Source organism: Acomys minous (assembly GCF_964271855.1).
Source record: "Acomys minous genome assembly, chromosome: 2".
Lineage (NCBI taxonomy): Eukaryota > Metazoa > Chordata > Mammalia > Rodentia > Muridae > Acomys > Acomys minous.
The window spans coordinates 23,894,712-23,912,172 of NC_140484.1; the positions used below are offsets into that span (position 1 = coordinate 23,894,712).

Consider the following 17,461-nt stretch of genomic DNA (forward strand, 5'->3'; position numbering starts at 1 on the left):
CAAACACATACATGAGTTTGTGTGCATCTGAATAGGTCCTATATACCCCTGTAGGTCAGACCTGTGAGTTTATAGATGAGCAGCCTGAGGTCTGGAGAATTAAAATAACTTGTTATGCACCTAACCAGTATGAGAGATGTGTGGGTCTACAATCCAGGTACACACTAAGAAACATGAATTACACATTGAAGTATTCCACATCAACTCTTCTGAGGAATTAACCAACTCTTAATAAATACGAGAATGATATAAAGTTCATTTATATGAAATTTATCTTTACCATATCAGAACTTATGAAAGTATACATAATGGCACATAGAAATATTAGCTTAATAAAATTTTAGTAGTAAGTCACATAGTTGAATTTATTTTAATCAATACCATTTTGCAATAAATTATACCTCATCAAGTGAGTCGCTAACCAGATGTGTCCTCCTTACTTTCATGTTTAGAAATAACATATTCATGTCAGGTCTTTGTCTTCTAGATACTTTATCCACCAGACTTTGCTAATTAAATAAGAAAGCAAACAATTTTCACTTTTACTTAAACTATAATTTCATTTAAAGGCTTAAAACACATTAGTTAAAATAACTTAATTCTTTTTATTCTATCTCTCATAAATCAATTACATACATTTTAGCTTGTGAAACATCTTATTATTACTTTATTTTTGGAACAATGACAGTCAGTGGGCACCAAATTCTTGATCAACTTTTACAGTGAGAAGGCTGCACTGCAATTTCTACAGGCCTCAGACCTTCACTAGCAAACTTTTCTGTATAATAAAAGGACATTTAAGCCAATGCATGCATTTCTAATGCTAAGCTCAAACTTAAGCTATTTTAGACACTGAATTTATTCTAAAAGAATAGTCTACTTATAGAAAGTAAAAAATTCATGTGTCTACAAGTTCAAAGACATTGGCAATGTTCAGATCTTTTATTCTAAAAGTCCTACTTTTGGGAATTTTAAAGGTTAGAAAAAAATATTCAGTAAGATGTTTATAAAACTATTATCCATAAAATCAAAGCTTAAAACTATCCTAAGTATATAGTTAATGGCATATAATGCAGCTACTAAAAATGAGTAGGAAAACCATGTAAACCATTCAAACAGGGATTAAAATTATATATATAAAACACTGTGTTGATTTTTAAGACTACCAAAAGAACATTTACCAAAATGTTAACAACAAATATGCTGGGTGATACAGATATAAAAGGCTTAAAAATACATTTTCAAATTTCTTCAAAATTCAAGCACTGAGTATATAAAAACCAACATATTAAAATGTACAAAATATATATAAATGTCATTTATAGCAACAAGTCAACATGCTTGTGTATTTACTTGTCTAGATAATGACTTTTAGACTATTTCATTGTCTTTGGTGACAATGAAAATGATTCTGTGCAAATTAGGATGAATATTTCAGACATCTATAGATGCCCCAAGTCTATAGTTGGAGATTACCTAAGATTCTGTAATTACTGTAATAAGTGCCGACTCATAGCCTCCTCCAGGCCTCCAATCTCCAATGTGAAGACCCTTAGTAGCTTTCTGCTTTTCTGGGCCGTCTTACCAAGGAAGTCTACATCCACGGACAGTGTCTATGTAACAGACCTTTCGTCTTATCCTTTCCTTCTTGTCTGCTGTTCCTGTTCTTGCCCCTAAGTAGCTGCCACATGTCAACACTAAATACACTTACCCTGGATGCTAATGGAGACAAGTTTAGTGGCCCTTTTCACTGGAAATGTGTATTTGCCATAAGACTGCTCCAAATGAAAGAGGCCAACAAAGGTAGGACTTTAGACAGTCTTATGGAACTTATTTATTTATTTACTTAATTTTGCAATTGCAGACTACAGTGTAAGCTATGTCAAAAGAGTCCCCAGCCACTAATTCATGGCAGTGAGAACAACCCTGATAGAATTAACAGTGCCGCCTGAGTCTTCAGTCTATTCCCCCACCCCACTTTCTGTAGAAGAATCATTACACAGAACGGCATCTGATGTGTTAAGCAGAGTGGTCGTGTACTGCTAGAGAAATCGAAATAAACTAGTCCCATTTACTTCATTTAAACTATAACCACACAGCCACAATGAAAAAAATACTTTAGAAAAAGGCACATGACAGAAATACAACTCAATCAAGATGTCAAGAAGATTGGCTATACAGATTAACCTTTGAGCCAGTATCTGATGCTAAATACACCATTTAATCTCATTCTTCAGCGGCAGCGTGGCCTTAGAATTCTCTTAGAAGCACAGACTATAAAATTTCTTCTAATATACTAATACTCAACGTGAGCTAATTTTTGGAGCCTATCAGGCACCAAAACCTTTGTCCTTCTCTGTGACAGAAAAAGAAAATACCCAAGAACTGAATAAACTATTCTTATTTTTATATTTTGAAATATCATAATTTATACTTTGTTTTTATACTCTTGGGAAGAATTTCTGTCTACTCTGTTTTCTTCCTATTTTAGGAAAACTACAGCCAACCTGTAGGTAGGCGCCTGAGATGCACAGGCGTGAGGGACAGCCGTGTGAGCTTCCTTCCTGTGCTTCAGTGGGAGGCAGTACTCAGGCCCAGAGGTAAACTTTACCTTGCTCTACAGTTTTCCTAAAGTCTAGTCTACCTCTGTGCATTTCCCATGTGCTGAGAAACAATTCTTTCACTTTCTCTGAGCACATTTCTTACCTATCTAAGACATATACTTAGTGTTCCATCATTCACTGTCTTGGCTGTTTCTGATTCTCATGAACTCCAGAGAAGGCTATAGTGTGAACAACCGGTTTGTGTTAAAACCCTCCTGGTCTCATCATGGTTTTCAGTGACACTTCTCTAGCTGCGTGGACTAGGAGCTTTACACAAAGTGAAGTCCAACAAGCTCCTCCAGTCTGGGTCTTTCAGAAACATTTCCGCTGCATTTATAATATACTGGGAAGCTGACTGCCTACATGAGAGGTGTTCTATTTCCTACACTATGAACAGGGCTGTCTTGTGGGGGTAATAACATGGGTTCTATTTTTAACATTTCCCGATTACACTAAAACAACTCACAAGACATTTAACTTATTTATTATTTACTATATTCATTACAGTCAGCATAAATATGTTTTGTAGCTGGCTTACCCTTGCGATGTTTATCATCTGTTGTTCTGAGTCTCTCTGAATAATGATTTTTTTTGCAGCTATAGAAATAACGAATGGATACTGACAGAAGGAAAACCTGCTCCACAAGCGAAAACAGAAAAAGCAAAATGGTGCATTTTTAGCAAAATTACACTAAGGGAATTTAAAGTCCCCTCCTTGCAATATAAAGCATTACGTTTATATGGTGTTTTGCCATTCACAAAAGATTTTATGTGCATGATTTCATTTCCACAAACCTATGAAAAATGTACCTAGAAGTGCAGTGTCTTAATTCTTTATAGGAGACCACAGCTTCCTATTTGCTGGTCACTTACACTGTTCACAGAAATCATTTCCATTTCACCTATGTGCTACCACCTGTGGAAACATGGCCAACAGCAGGACCAGGAAGCAAAAGTGCTGATGGTGGAGAAATACTACCATATTTACACGTTCAAATGAATATACAATTTATTATTCAAGGACTATTTCTGATGTATGAGCATCAGAAGTGAAGAAACACAGTGATAATTATAGCATACAAAGAGCAGTCATAAATTTAAGAGCAATATAATAAGAATTTCAAAAATGTAAAATATGAAATGTATGTACTTATAAATATATAGCATTGTTATCAAAGGGTACGGACATAACCTGTCTCCCAGAGCTAAGTTGTACACTGTATATATAAAAGCCACAAACCACACAGACAGAAATGCACGTGGAAAGGATGTATACTTTGAGAGGTTAGGCTCCCATCAGAAGTGGCTGGGTGGAAGCTACTGCAACAAATTCATCTAGGTTAGTTGTTCTCCATCTGAACACAGTACGTGGGATATCTGTGGCCACTCATTGCAAAGAGAACATACGCGAAAGAAGAGCTAGGCCTATGTACTGAACATGAGACAGCCTTTACTCTGATTCAGAACTGACAATAAACACAACTTGCTCAGTGCTGAGTTGCTAAAGCTAACTAAAAGTTTGGAAATAAAAGAAAATGCAACAAACTTAAAAGGATATATGTTGGTTTCATTATATACTTTATAACAGTGCTTCTCAACCTTTGCCATTTTGGTTTTATAAAAAATAAAATGCATAAGAAATACTATATGCATCAAGTACCCTGATAAACACCTCATGGTCAGCAGTGACTTGCCCTGGGGTTCAGATCCCATCGAGAGCCCAGCTGACTGCCAGGGCAGATGGGATCAGCGGCAACAGCTATGGAGTGCACGGCTGGGATGCTCCTGTGACAGGAAGGAGCTCCTATTGAAGTGGACACTAAAATGGTCAAACTCTTAGTTGTTTCATGGCAACACTTATACTAAAACACGAAGAATATCTTTGTAAAAGGAACTCTACCAAGAAAATATTCCTCAGGCTGACTACAGTCTGTAGAAGAAATTGTTTTTCAATTTTGATTGTTTGGGTATGTGCTGAGATTTGATCAGAGGGCTATTATACATTTTAGGCCAATTCTGGTAGAATTAACCAATCCATGTGTTTATCTGGGATCTCTGGGTTATTTATATCTGTATTTATATCTCTCTATCCCTGTAAGAAAAAAGAAATCTCCTTTGTATTTAATGTTTGGGAAACAAATTATGTTTGGGATAGGCTTGCTGTTTTAATCTAAAATAGAAATGTGGATACAAAGTATAGAGTATTCAAGAATTTTGCCAAGCATTTAGAAAATCTGTTGCATTAAATAAACTGAGACGCTCCTTTCTCTGAAATATCAATTCTTTCTGTAAGTAGTTTTTTGGTGCAGGCTAAGGGAGAGGAGCGAATGTGTGTTAAGTGGCCGTATGCGTGTGATCAATGAATAGCATCAGGGACCGGCACACTATGGCCTCCAAGACAAGATGGCTCATCATCAGTTTTTCGTAAATAAAGAAATCTGGAAATAAGGCAGTCTTTCATTTATATATTGTCTAAGGATTATTCACCCTAAAATAGCAATATGTATTGTTCACAGAACTGAAGTATTTATCTTCTAGTCCTTTAGAGAAAAAAGATACGTTGCCTCTCGTGGTGTGAGACAGCAGGGAGAAGACTAAGAAACCTCATACCGAGGGAAGACCCCTGCTGCTCTTGAAACAAAACAAAACTTTATTAACATTGCATAAGCTCAAAATGTAGCAAAAGTAAAACCTCTTGATAGACACAATGACATTTTAAAGCTACATATCTAAATGATACATGTCTATACATACAGGAACTCTCTATATATTATTTATACAAATTTAAAAATCCAGTTATTTTAAATAGCAGTTTGCTAGGTAATAATGAGATGAGCTACTGATCATACCTGTGAGAATTTCCAAAGCTCTGCCAAGTATGATACTCTTCCATGAGATCAATGTGATCCAAGGTGGAATTATAGAAATCAGTGTAAGGAATGAGGGGAGGGTGGAGCAAGTTGTTGGCAGTATCTGTGAAGATAAATTCTCACATAGTGCTTTCTCAACATGCATGTGATTCATTCCAATAATAAGCACATTCTTTTAATATCTACTGGTTAGTTAACCTTAAACTCCTGTTTTAAATAACTGCAGTTCCAATGAAAAGGCCATTTTAAACTCGGTGGTCAAAGTACAGCTATTCTTACTTTATGATGAGGATCATAAAAATTTTTAGAGAAGGGAGCAGATGGGCACCTTCTTGTCATTTCCCCTCTAGTGTCGTCTCGTTAGGAGTCCTCAGTAATCAGTGGGACTTCATGTTTTCTCAAGAATACTTAATAAATCACATGCACTTAAGACTATAATACAAAATACTGCATGCATAAACAAAGCTTTCCTCAGCTTTATAAAACATTTATAATTTAAAAAAAATTATATAGGGATTGGAGAGATGGCTCAGAGGTTAAGAGCACTGGCTGCTCTTTCAGAGGACCTGGGTTCAGTTCCCAGCACCCAGGTGGCAGCTCAACTGTCTGTAACTCCTGTTCTAATGGATTCAACTCCCCCACACAGATATTCATGTACACCAAACACCAAATGTATAAAAGTTATTATAACATTTTTATATATTGTAAAATTCATAAACAAAGCAGAACCTTTTTTCCTTCAAAATCATGGTTTACCAGTTGAGGGTGGCCATCTAGCACTGAGCCCCTTATGGTCCGGCTCTAATACCTATCAGGGAAACGCGGGAGTGAGGGGAATCAGAACCTACTGAGTAAAGCCAGAACTTTAGAGGCCGACGGGATCCACCAGGCACACTTCGTTAGAGGTGGGAATTCTTCAGGTTTTGCTGGGAACAGCCGTAAAGAAACAAACTGTAGCAATCTCTCTACCAGCTGCTTGAATTTCTTCTGGGATAATCTGGTAAGGTATTTGAAACAATTCCAATCATTTTTTATTTCTTACTTTATCAATATATTTGTTAAGAGATCAAACTACATCCTATACACATAGAATACAGACTATTCATTCTCACAAATTACATTTGTTAAGTTGACAACATTTCAAAAGGCATGAACTCCTGCCACTTACACTGCTTCTCAAATAAGAAATAAATACCAAAATTACTGTGGTGTCGCTCATAATTTTTAAGGCTTTCAGTATTTAGTCAGTTTCATTATTCACAGATCCTCTTCTTGAAGCTAACCTGTATGCTAAAGTTTATTCCTTCCTCCACATGTGTGCTTTCATGGCCATCTGAGGGCACAAAACAATGGTGGGAAACCTGAGTCATCTGGCATGCATGAAGCAAGTCAGCAAGGCAGTGCTCTCACGCTTCTCTAAGGCCTCATACTGTAACCAAGTGTCCTTTCTAAAGTCTAGTAACATGTCTTTCGTATTTTATGCTTTTTGATGATTCTGTTACTTCAAAATGGCCCTTCAGCCAGGCATGGCAGTGGACACCTCTCATCCCTGTAATTGAGAGGCTGAGACGGGAGGATTCTGAGTTAGAGGTCCATTAGGATACATGGTGAGTTTTACGCCAGCCTCAGGCACAGAATCCAGACTTTCTCAAAATCCAAAAGCAAAACCAAAAATTATACAACATAAAAATTAATTCCAATGAGCAAGAAGGATGTGGTCGGTGTTTTGTACAAAGAAACTGTGTCATAGCCATACTGGCATGGCTTATAGGACGGCCATCATGGTCTCAATTTAACCAATCAACTTATAAGGAATAAAGCATCAAGTATAAGCAGTCATAAAATGGTTGCTTGCTGAGATGGCTGTAAGCAGAGGCTCGTGGTGAGGCCCTGTGCATGGGCTCAGTGAGCTCTGCTAGTTCATCGGGACTGATGGGGACTCTGTAAACACAGTTAGTGTGAATAATGAGGGCTGACAGTACCTAAATTTTATTCTGGAAATATTTTTGTCTTTTTAGCTTTTTTCCATCATGGGAAAATGCCTCTTAATGTAAATATAGTCTTGAGGGGAAGAAGTAATGTGCTTTTGTAATCTGGTATTTTTAGTAAGGCAAGGAGAAAGTATCACATATATAGTAAGACATGTTAATAACAGAGGGAATTAAAAAATACACAATAAAATAATAGCCGATCAAATCCAGTAGAGATGTATAAAAGCAGAAATATGCTATATAAAAACTGCAAGTGGTGAGTATTTTCAATAAATTTCATAAAACTATGGTTACTTAGATTAAAAATAGATTTTAAAATCTTTTATATATTACTAAAGTATACATTTTATAACTGGCTTTTGAAACATTTCAAAGTATAAACATCAATCCTAAAAACCTTCAAAATAGTCAAATAGTTTATAATAGTTTATCATAAAATTAATAATATTACACTTGAAACTGAGAGACTGTGAAGGCGCTTGTTTACTTTTTAAGCCAGTGGACCAGGAAATGGTGGTCAGCTTCCACTAAGGTGGCTATCTGTCGCAGCAAGTGAGCATAGATGACATATGTAGACGTGATATTAAACTGAGGATTCTGAAAAAGATATTAAAGATAATTGTTAAAATCGTGTTAACAAGTAAAATCCCAAAGCTTACTGAGATTTAAGTGGCAGATTCAGGAAGCTACATTTGAGTTTGTGCAGTTCTTTAAAAATAATCGACTAGTTATTTATTTAAGCAAGCCTGGTTTCTGTTGCAGTACAAACAAATGTACGAAGCACAGGTCTTGAAGTCGCGTAAGATCTGGGTCTGAGGGTTGGCTCTACCGCAAATTAGCTCTGTGCCATTAGACATGCTTTTAAAACTTTACTTCTCAAGTTCCTCAGCTGTAAGATGGAAATAATATGTATCTTATGAGTTGTTTTGAGTTTTAAAAGAGAAAACATATATAAATCACCTAGTTCCATCTTTCATAAATCAGTTATCCAATTAAATAGCAACAAAATAATGTGATTTTTCTTGATTAAAAAAAAAAACAAAAGGAAAATAATGTAAATGCTAGTTGTAAAACTTTTGCACTGGGAAATGAGTAAACTTCATATGTCACAAAGAACAAGGATGCACTGACAACTTTTAAATGTTGAAGGACTGAAAGACTGCTCACAAACTAAGCAAAGCCCGTGTTTATTTATTTTTAAAGCTGAAGCTCTATTACAGTGTACATTTCAGAAATTTCCATGACTGTTAAAATCAGGCGCCAGCTGGTGAGATGGCCGGGTGGTTCGGAGCACCTGCTGCCCTTCCAGAGGACCTGGATTTGGCTCCAGCACCCACAGCTGTGTGCAGTGTCAGTTCCAGGGCATGTGACTAATTGTCATGGGTACTCCACATGCATAGCTCGCACACAGACACACGGATAAAAACTAAAAATAAATAAAAAATTAATCCAATTGTGATTTAAAAGAGAGAGAGGAAGAGAGAGAGAGAGAGAGAGAGAGAGAGAGAGAGAGAGAGAGAGAGAGAAGAGAAGAGAACAGAAGAGAAGAGAAGAGAAGGGAGAGGAGAGACAGGGAGGCAGAGGAGACACTGATTTTTAAAACTGACTGGCAGGCAAGAGTGAACTGAGGGTGCTGAGCCCTTCCTCCAGTGGCAGCTCAGGAAAGGGTGGTGTGTAAGCAGACCTTACAGCTGACTAACACTGTCCTCTACCGTAGCTGAGCTTCACGGGGTCATTTTGTAGCCTTTCTCTCTCTGCATGTTGCCTTTTTCCTTCCAGTTCTGATGCCTTGCTCATTTGTTTCCTTTATCTTTCTTGGTCATTTTCCCCCTTCTCTTCCCATATGTTCGTTTCCTATGTTTCTTTTATTTGAACATGATACTGACAATACCATAATACTAAAGTAAACACTGTAGCTTAATATTTTTACCTTCAGATGAGTTAATATACCTGAACAACTTATAAATTACAAGGAATGACACAGGTGTAGTGTGTTAACTAATATATTTTTCAAAAAATAATTAAAATTAAAATTAGCTTTTACTTAACACCTTAATATATTTTTATACTTTTGAATCCACATCTCCCTCATGGAAAGGCAAGTGTCATTTTCCTTTATAACAAATAGAAATAGCTTTTATGTTTCTATCAGAATTCTAATGAACATTACTGAGAAGTAGAGAGAAGTTAGAAACCCAGTAGACGGGGAAATTCCTCATAGCCTTTCCCAATTAGTTCAAAGGAAAGAGTGAATGGAGAGGGAAAACATCTGCTGTGCTTCTTCCCAAACACTGTGGAAGAGGGTAAGAACACATTTATAATTTAATCCCTCAGATAATTTAGCATCTGAGCATTTGTTACAATGCTAGTCTTTAGATTACAAGTAACTATTATTCTAAAGAATATTAGTCCTATTGCCGAGTAACAGTTATCTGATAAATTTGCACGTGCAAACTGACATATGAATTCACTAGTTCTCACTTACCTGTAACAGGATAAAATACGCTCTGAGATCATCTTTTGTTCGTGGGCTGAAAAAGGAACCATGCATGATTGATTACAGATGAGTAGTTTGATTTCATACTATCTAACAAAATATGACCACTATATGTGTTTATAAGAACCAAGAAGACAAAATGAATTTAAATTTATATGCATTATTTTTATAGACTAACAAACATGTCTCGAGTATGCTGGAAAAATAGTGTTCTGGTTGTGAGTACCACTTAAAGAGCAAATTACTGAGCAAAGCTGTAGCATTTTAAGGTAAAAGCCATGCTAACTATGAAAATGGTTAAATGTCTATAACTGTCGGGCGGTGGTGGCACACACTTTTAATCTCAGCACTTGGGAGGCAGAGGCAGGTGGATTGCTGTGAATTCATTCGAGGCCAGCCTGGTCTACAAAGTGAGCCTCGGACAGCCAAGGCTACACAGAGAAACCCTGTCTCAAAAAACAAAAAACAAACAAACAAAAAAAGTTTATAACCAGCAGCTTAAAAATACTTATAATTTTGTTTTAACATGGATTATTTTTACTTAATATTTATTTATTCATTAGAGAAAGAAAATGTGCTTCTGCTTATAGTCCACTCCTGAAGTGGCAGAAATGTCCAGGCCACAGAAGAGGACACTGTCTGTCCTGATACAACTTGATGAGCTGGGGTAAATGGGAAGGGGTTCCCCTTATCTGAGAAATAGGGGATGGGGGTTGGAGGGAGGCTGTGACTGGGAGGAGAGGAGGGAATGAGGCTATGGCCAGGATGTAAAATGAATAAATAAGAAAAGATACCTCCTAAGAGTAAAACATACTCACATATATTAAAGATACATGAGATACGTATCTAAGCCATCTACATAGATTAAAATCCAGTTACAATTACCCTTTCCATTCTCGTAACAGGCTGTTAATGATTCCCTTCAGTACTGACTTCTGAATATCTTGAGGCTGGAGGCAAAAGAAAATAAGATGATATAATAATTACTAGGGTATTTTGTGATTTTTATATTAATTTGATTTATAGACGTCTGAATAATTACAAGCAGATGTAATGACTGTAGAATGACACTAAGCGCAGTATCCACTTCATACTCAAGAAGCCCAGGGAGCACTGATGGTGTAGATTATTATGAAGTTGCCCTCTGGGATAAGCAGTGTATAATTTGCAGAAATATACATGGTGATCCTTTGATGACCAACAACAATTTTATGTAACTGAAAACCAACTTCATTTTCCTCTCCTTGAGAAGACAAAACCATGAGTACAAGCCCAACTGTACTGTATTTACTGATTTAAAATGTTTGGCATATGTTTTGCATATGTACACATAGATCCAAGTTATGTTTTCTGTGCCAAACATCTCACTATATAACCCAGGCTGGCCTTGAACTTTTGATCTCCCTCAGCTTCTTCACTGCTCGGATTACAAGTCTGAACAATTATACCTGGCTGTTTGGGACTCATCTAATCCTAACAAGTTACTCTTGGTAATTTAACAAGAGCAACCAAGTTATGTTCTATTAAAATTACATTTTTTGTTTTGAGATTATGATGTAATTATATCCTTCCCCTTCCCTTTCCTTCCTCCACGCCTTCCACATAGCCTGCTTTGCTCTCTTTCAGAGTCATGGCTTCTTTTTTGCATTAATTAATATGTAATGATATACATATAGTATTTTTAGTGTTACATGTATGTATGTATGTTTTCAGGGGTTATTTGTTAGTGAATAACCAACTAAAAGAAAAAAAATTTTACCCTAATGTCCCAAACAAACAAAATCATAAGAAAGGAAAGTAGAGACCATTTTTTTCAACATGTTGGATGTGACTCCTTTGGCAAACCTCTATATCCAAAAAATATTTGCATTATGATTCATTACAGTAGCAATTACAGTTATGAAGTAGCAATGAAAATAATTTTATGGTTACCACACCATGAGGAACTGTGTTAAAGGGTTACATAAAGGCTGAGGACCACTGGGATAGACCAGTATTCCTCTTAAACATAGATGTAAAACACACACACAAAATCAACAAATTGAGCTCAAAACATACAAAAAGCATTATACACTATGGCCATGTAGGATTTATTCCAACCTTTCAAGGCTGATTTGACCTTTGGAGGTAGATGTATATAATTAATCACATTAACAAACTAAAGAAAATTCTTGACTTCTTTTTTCTTTATAATTTATTCACATTACCGTTACCCCCTGGCTCGTATCCTTCTGTACCCACCCTCCTACTCCCTTACCCTTCCGCCCTATTGCCCTCACCTAGTCCTCTGACAGGGGGGGAGGGGACTCCTCCCCCTCCATCTGACCACAGCCTATCAGTCCACTGTGGGCCCACAAGGCCGCCTCTCCAAGGGGAAATGATCAAATCACGGGCTTCAGAGTTCATGTCAGAGGCAGTTCCCCCCCCCCCCCCAGATCCCACCCTCCATGCGGAGAATGAGCTGTCCATCGGCTACATCTGTGATTCCACATCTAGGTTCTCTGCATGCACTGTCTTTGCCTGGTGCATCAGTTTGTCAGGCCCCACTGGGTCCAGATCCACCAGCCTTGATGGTCTCCCTGTGGAGCTCCTGACCCCTCTGGGTCCTTCCATTCCACTTTTCCATATGACTCTCAGCACTTGGGCCAGAGTCCAGCTGCCAGTTGCAGCATCTGTCCCAATCCCTCGCTGGGTGGAGGCTCTCAGAAGACATCTATGTTGGGCTAATATCCACTTATGAGTATACACCACGTGTGTCTTTCTGGGTCTGGGTTACTTCACTCAGGACGATCTTTTCTAGTTCCATCCATTTGCCTGCAAATTTTAAGATTTCTTTGTTTTTGATAGCTGAGTGGTATTCCATTGTGTAAATGCACCACAGTTTCTTTATCCATTCTTCGGTTGAGGGACATCTAGGTTGTTTCCAGATTCTGGCTGTTACAATAAAGCTGCTATGAACTCTTGATTTCTACTGAAGACCTCCTCACTCCAAGAACTGTGTTAATGAGCACTTCCTATAAGTGATTCAGAATTAAATCTGAGAATCCTTCAAGTCACTCTTCCTGAGTAAATGAAGCAGGATTTAAGGAATTCTTTCTAAATGTAGATTAGATAGAGAAGTAATTTCTATTTAAGTCTCAGATAATTAGAAAAAGAATGACCTAACTTTCTGAAAATTCCAATTCTATTTATCATAAAATTATATCAGATATTCTAGTGCAATTATGTTACAAAATGGCTGCATTTGAAATAGAGGAACTGGAGAGATGGTCAAGTGCATAAAGTGATCAGGGGCACTTGCTGTTCTTCCAGAAGACTGAATTCAGTTCCCAGCTCCATACAGGAAGCTCACAATCACCATCCAGGGGATTAGGTGCCCTCTTCTGGCCTCTGTGGGCACCCTTATACATACAGCACACATCCACACAAACATACACATAAATGAAAAACTTTTTAATTAAAATAAAAGCATGAAATAAAGAAGAGACAAAGAATTATACTACTGAAATATGTTCACAAACAATACTTACCGTATTAAGTAAGGCATCAAATACAGCATTCACCAAAGGAGCATTAACCCCAGAGTCCTCAATAGTATTAAATGAGGCTGTTGCATCTTTCTGAAAATTCAATTAAAGAATTAAATATGTTTAACATTTCATGGAGTAGTCCTAATAATATCTGAATTATACATTTTTTATAATTTCCACTAATCTTATTGTCCAATTACCAAAAAAGAAGTATTAAGGCAATTATTGAAAATAAAAATGAATGTTAAGAATGGCTTTAATAACTTTTTTAAAGTAGAAAGAAATCAAACATTAGTAATAGTGAAATAAATACAATATTTACTAAATCAAAAACAATATTTTGATAATTTTACAATGCATATACTGTTTAAGTCAATACTGGCTATAAAATGGAATCTCATTTATTCAAAATAATGAATGAAAAGTATCTATTATATATTACTTATTACCTTAAATGCAGCATTTAATTCTGGGAAGGAATCAAATGTTGTTATATAAAAAGCATGTATTGTTTTCCAATTTCCTGTTGACTCAGCCTTTTCTAAATCTTCCCTAAGAAACAAGCAAAATCATATTAACCATTAAATGGAGAGAAAATTCATTCAGATAAACAGTATTTCTTTTAAAAAATGAATGTCATGCTGAATATATCATTTTAACACTGAAAACATCGTAAATCTGTTATAGTTGATACAAAAACAGCATATAAATGTGTAGTTCTTAATTACATTAAAATATTGATTCAGCTACAACTTTTCCATTTACCCTTGTTTTTAAGTTTTTTTTTCCCCCTAAGAGAGTATTGTTCTGTAGCCCACAATGGCTTCAAACGTGGGTGTTGCCCCTGCCTCAGTCTCCTAAGGGCTGGGACGACTGGTGTGCTCTACCATGTCCAGTTAAAAACCTTCACCCAACATGAGCCACTCTCACCCTTTCCTTTTCCTTCACAGGCCAGCGCCTCTACTTTCTCACTCCCACTTTAGTGCTTCAAGTTATGCATTTTAATTTTCTGAGTGGTGACACAGCTTTATAGTATGGCTACAAAGCAGATGAATTCCTGTGTGTGTGTGTGTGTTTTAATGGTAGAGTTGATGATTTAATTGCGACCTTTTGGGGCCAGCTTTGACTCAGCTTCTCTTGGTGCTTACTCTCTTCTGCTACAACATACCCACTGTGCATTACTCACACTGTTTGCATCTTCAACTTGAGATATCTTTCTTTTTTGTCTTCAATTTTGTCTAATATCTTACTAAGAATCTGCCAGACGGTGGTGGCACATGCCTTTAATCCCAGCACTTGGGAGGCAGAGGTAGGCAGATCGCTGCGAGTTCGAGGCTAGCCTGGTCTACAAAGTGAGTCCAGGATAGCCAAGGCTACACAGAGAGACCCTGTCTCAAAAACACCAACCCACTAAACAAACAAAAGTTCAGCTAACTTTTCAGGCACAGCACTGTAAAGCACTGGCCTGCAGATGGTATCAGTCTACACAGAAGAGTGAGTTGGAACTTACTCAAAGTCTCTCACAGTTTTGGGCTGGCTGGGAAGGGTAGGTTCTGGAAGAGCTGGGACCTTCACTTCCGATGGTAATGAATCCATAGACGTGCGCTGTTTTTGTCTAACATCAAGACAAATTGGTGGTAGGTCTCTCACTGTGACGTGCAAGAGAACATTTCATGGAATGAATCAAAGCTTTTCCAACTTAGTAAATATCAGGGGAATTCAACATGAACAGAAAACAAAGTATTGTATAGCGTGTTCACTTTGGGAGTATGCATCACAGCCAGTGAAGGGCACTCCCCCGGCTCTTCATTTCTAACAGCCATTTGGCCATGTCTTCCATAAATTCAGACCTTTAACAGCTATTTGACGACAACTTATATGGATTTAGAGCTGACTGCCTATCCCCACTTCTCCCCAAACCCAAAGATCAGTGAATTATATGAATAGTTTTTTCTCTCTCCTTCCTTTTTAAAATGTCTTTCAAGATATATTTCAGTGAAACTACTATTAATGCTTTTTAAAATATGCAAATCACTTATATATGCCCTTATAATTTGTAAGTATTAGCATTTTCTTATCACTGTCCACAATAAGTAAGATCTTAATTCCCTCTGTCCCCTTATTTTTGAGTTTTGTTCTAACCTGTATTCTTTCATTTTCTTTAAGTAGTTACATGAATTTAAGATCTTATTTTCTTATTGAGGACATGCATTTTTTGTGTTTTCATGGTCTTCATGGCTGTTCCTTAGTTCCTTATAATAAAAAGTTGTAATTGAAATGTACAGAATTTAGCACTGATCCTTTCCTGTGTTAAATTTTACTTGAAAATGTTATTTTTGAGCTCTCAGAACCAAGTACACTTCAGTCCTTTGCTGTTTTTGTGTAAGTCCAAACAAATGGAAGCTTGTCTTCTGAGATCTCCAGGACCCATATCTTCCCTGCTACTTGCACTCAGGTATTATTTTTCTTCATTTGCTATGATGTTCAGTATGGGGTGTCCTGTGATAGGCAGGGCTATCGTTATCTGAGAATTCTCAGGGATCTTATTGCTTCCTTAAGATCTCAGCATGAGGCCTCTACCTTCATCTGCTCTTGACAAAAATCCTTCTACCTTCGACTTTTGTTCTAGAGCCTTCTGAGCTTATTTTGAAACTCTTTTATTCCAGGGTCTAGCAAACAACTTTGCTCCCTTCTCCTGATACTGCCTGCCCAGCAGCTAATACCAGAGAGAACTTATATTTTTGGTTATTTGTTTTGATTATTTTTAGGGGTTTAAGTGGCCATTTTATCAGTTAATTTTATTGTAAATTATGTTCATGACTTTAATTAAACACTGATACATAGTTAACCTATGTTTTACATAGTGAATTGAAGGAGACTGAAAACTGTGCTGTTTCTGCTGCTCACAGAATATGGCGCCTGCCCCTTAGTTTTTAGTCTAGCAAACAGAAATTTCTTTCACCACTGTATTAGATAATTTTATCTACTTTTCCCTTGAGTAATTTACATTTTTATAATTAGGAAACTTGCGATCTAAATCTCTTCTACTGTGTTTTTCTTTACTGAAGTATGTGTAAACACTTCAGTAAACAGTAAGTCATCATCAGGGTGCTGATGTCATCACCGGCAAGCTAAGAGTTAAATGGGCTACTAGGAGGTGGGGCCAGAGGTTTACTGTTTTAGTCAGTGTTCTAATGCTGTGAAGAGACACCATGACCACAGAAACTCTTATAAAAAGCAAGTATTTAACTGGGGCTTAGTGTTAGAGGCTGTGTCCATTATCATGGTGGGAGCACGGCAGTGTGCAGGCAGACGAGGTGCTGGAGACGGAGCTTCTACATTCCGCTCTGTGGGCAGCAGGAAGAGACAGTCACTGGCCCACCTCCACTGATGCACTTCCTCCAACAATGCCACAGCTCCTAATCCTTTCAAACAGTGCCACTGCCTGGTGACCAAGCATTCAACTCTATCATTCAAGCCACCAGTTGTTACTTCCTGGAAGTGTGCCTTCGGAGGATGCATCTTATCCTCAGACTCGCTCTGTTTCCACCTGCCATGAGGTGAACCACTCTACTGTTCTGAGTTTGTCCCATGTATAATGGGGCTACCAGAGAATCAACTGAGTCGGTGACTTGAAAAAAATCTTCCCTCCCTTTGTCCCAGGTACAAAACGCTAGGTAACGTGGTATTTTATAATAAACTTTCCTATTGGAAGATAGTAGAATTTTCAATTTTTCATAGTCCAGAGAGTGTGGCTTTTGAGCTTTACTAAGTGTGGAGCTCTGACGACCGAGCCCTCCTTAGAGTCTGCGGTGATCTGTGGTAAAGCAGGTGGGGTGGGGGATTAGAGACTGACTCTAGCTGCTCGCAGGTGACGCTGACACTGTTGTCTAGGGCTCCCACTGTGATAGACTATCCAGAGACGTGAGGCGAGAAGACAGTGATGATGAAAACATACAATAGAGATTAT

The 17,461-nt window shown here is 37.3% G+C and overlaps 1 protein-coding gene across 4 annotated transcripts in view; it reads right to left on the reverse strand.

The window, feature by feature from the left end:
* HECTD2 (HECT domain E3 ubiquitin protein ligase 2) overlaps positions 1 to 17,461 on the reverse strand; it is a 60,841-nt gene that overhangs the window by 14,392 nt on the left and 28,988 nt on the right. For all 4 annotated transcript variants that reach the window (XR_014775806.1, XM_084763846.1, XM_084763847.1 and 1 more), the window contains exons 3-12: positions 15,002 to 15,140; positions 13,941 to 14,043; positions 13,492 to 13,581; positions 10,847 to 10,911; positions 9,950 to 9,995; positions 7,952 to 8,061; positions 6,322 to 6,470; positions 5,453 to 5,576; positions 3,142 to 3,238; positions 402 to 509 (exon numbers count right to left, since the gene is read on the reverse strand). Coding sequence is in view for 3 of the 4 variants with exons in the window: in XM_084763846.1 (XP_084619972.1) it covers positions 402 to 509; positions 3,142 to 3,238; positions 5,453 to 5,576; positions 6,322 to 6,470; positions 7,952 to 8,061; positions 9,950 to 9,995; positions 10,847 to 10,911; positions 13,492 to 13,581; positions 13,941 to 14,043; positions 15,002 to 15,140 (1,031 nt within the window). In the remaining variant the exon portion in view is untranslated. The remainder of the gene's footprint in view (positions 1 to 401; positions 510 to 3,141; positions 3,239 to 5,452; positions 5,577 to 6,321; positions 6,471 to 7,951; positions 8,062 to 9,949; positions 9,996 to 10,846; positions 10,912 to 13,491; positions 13,582 to 13,940; positions 14,044 to 15,001; positions 15,141 to 17,461) is intronic.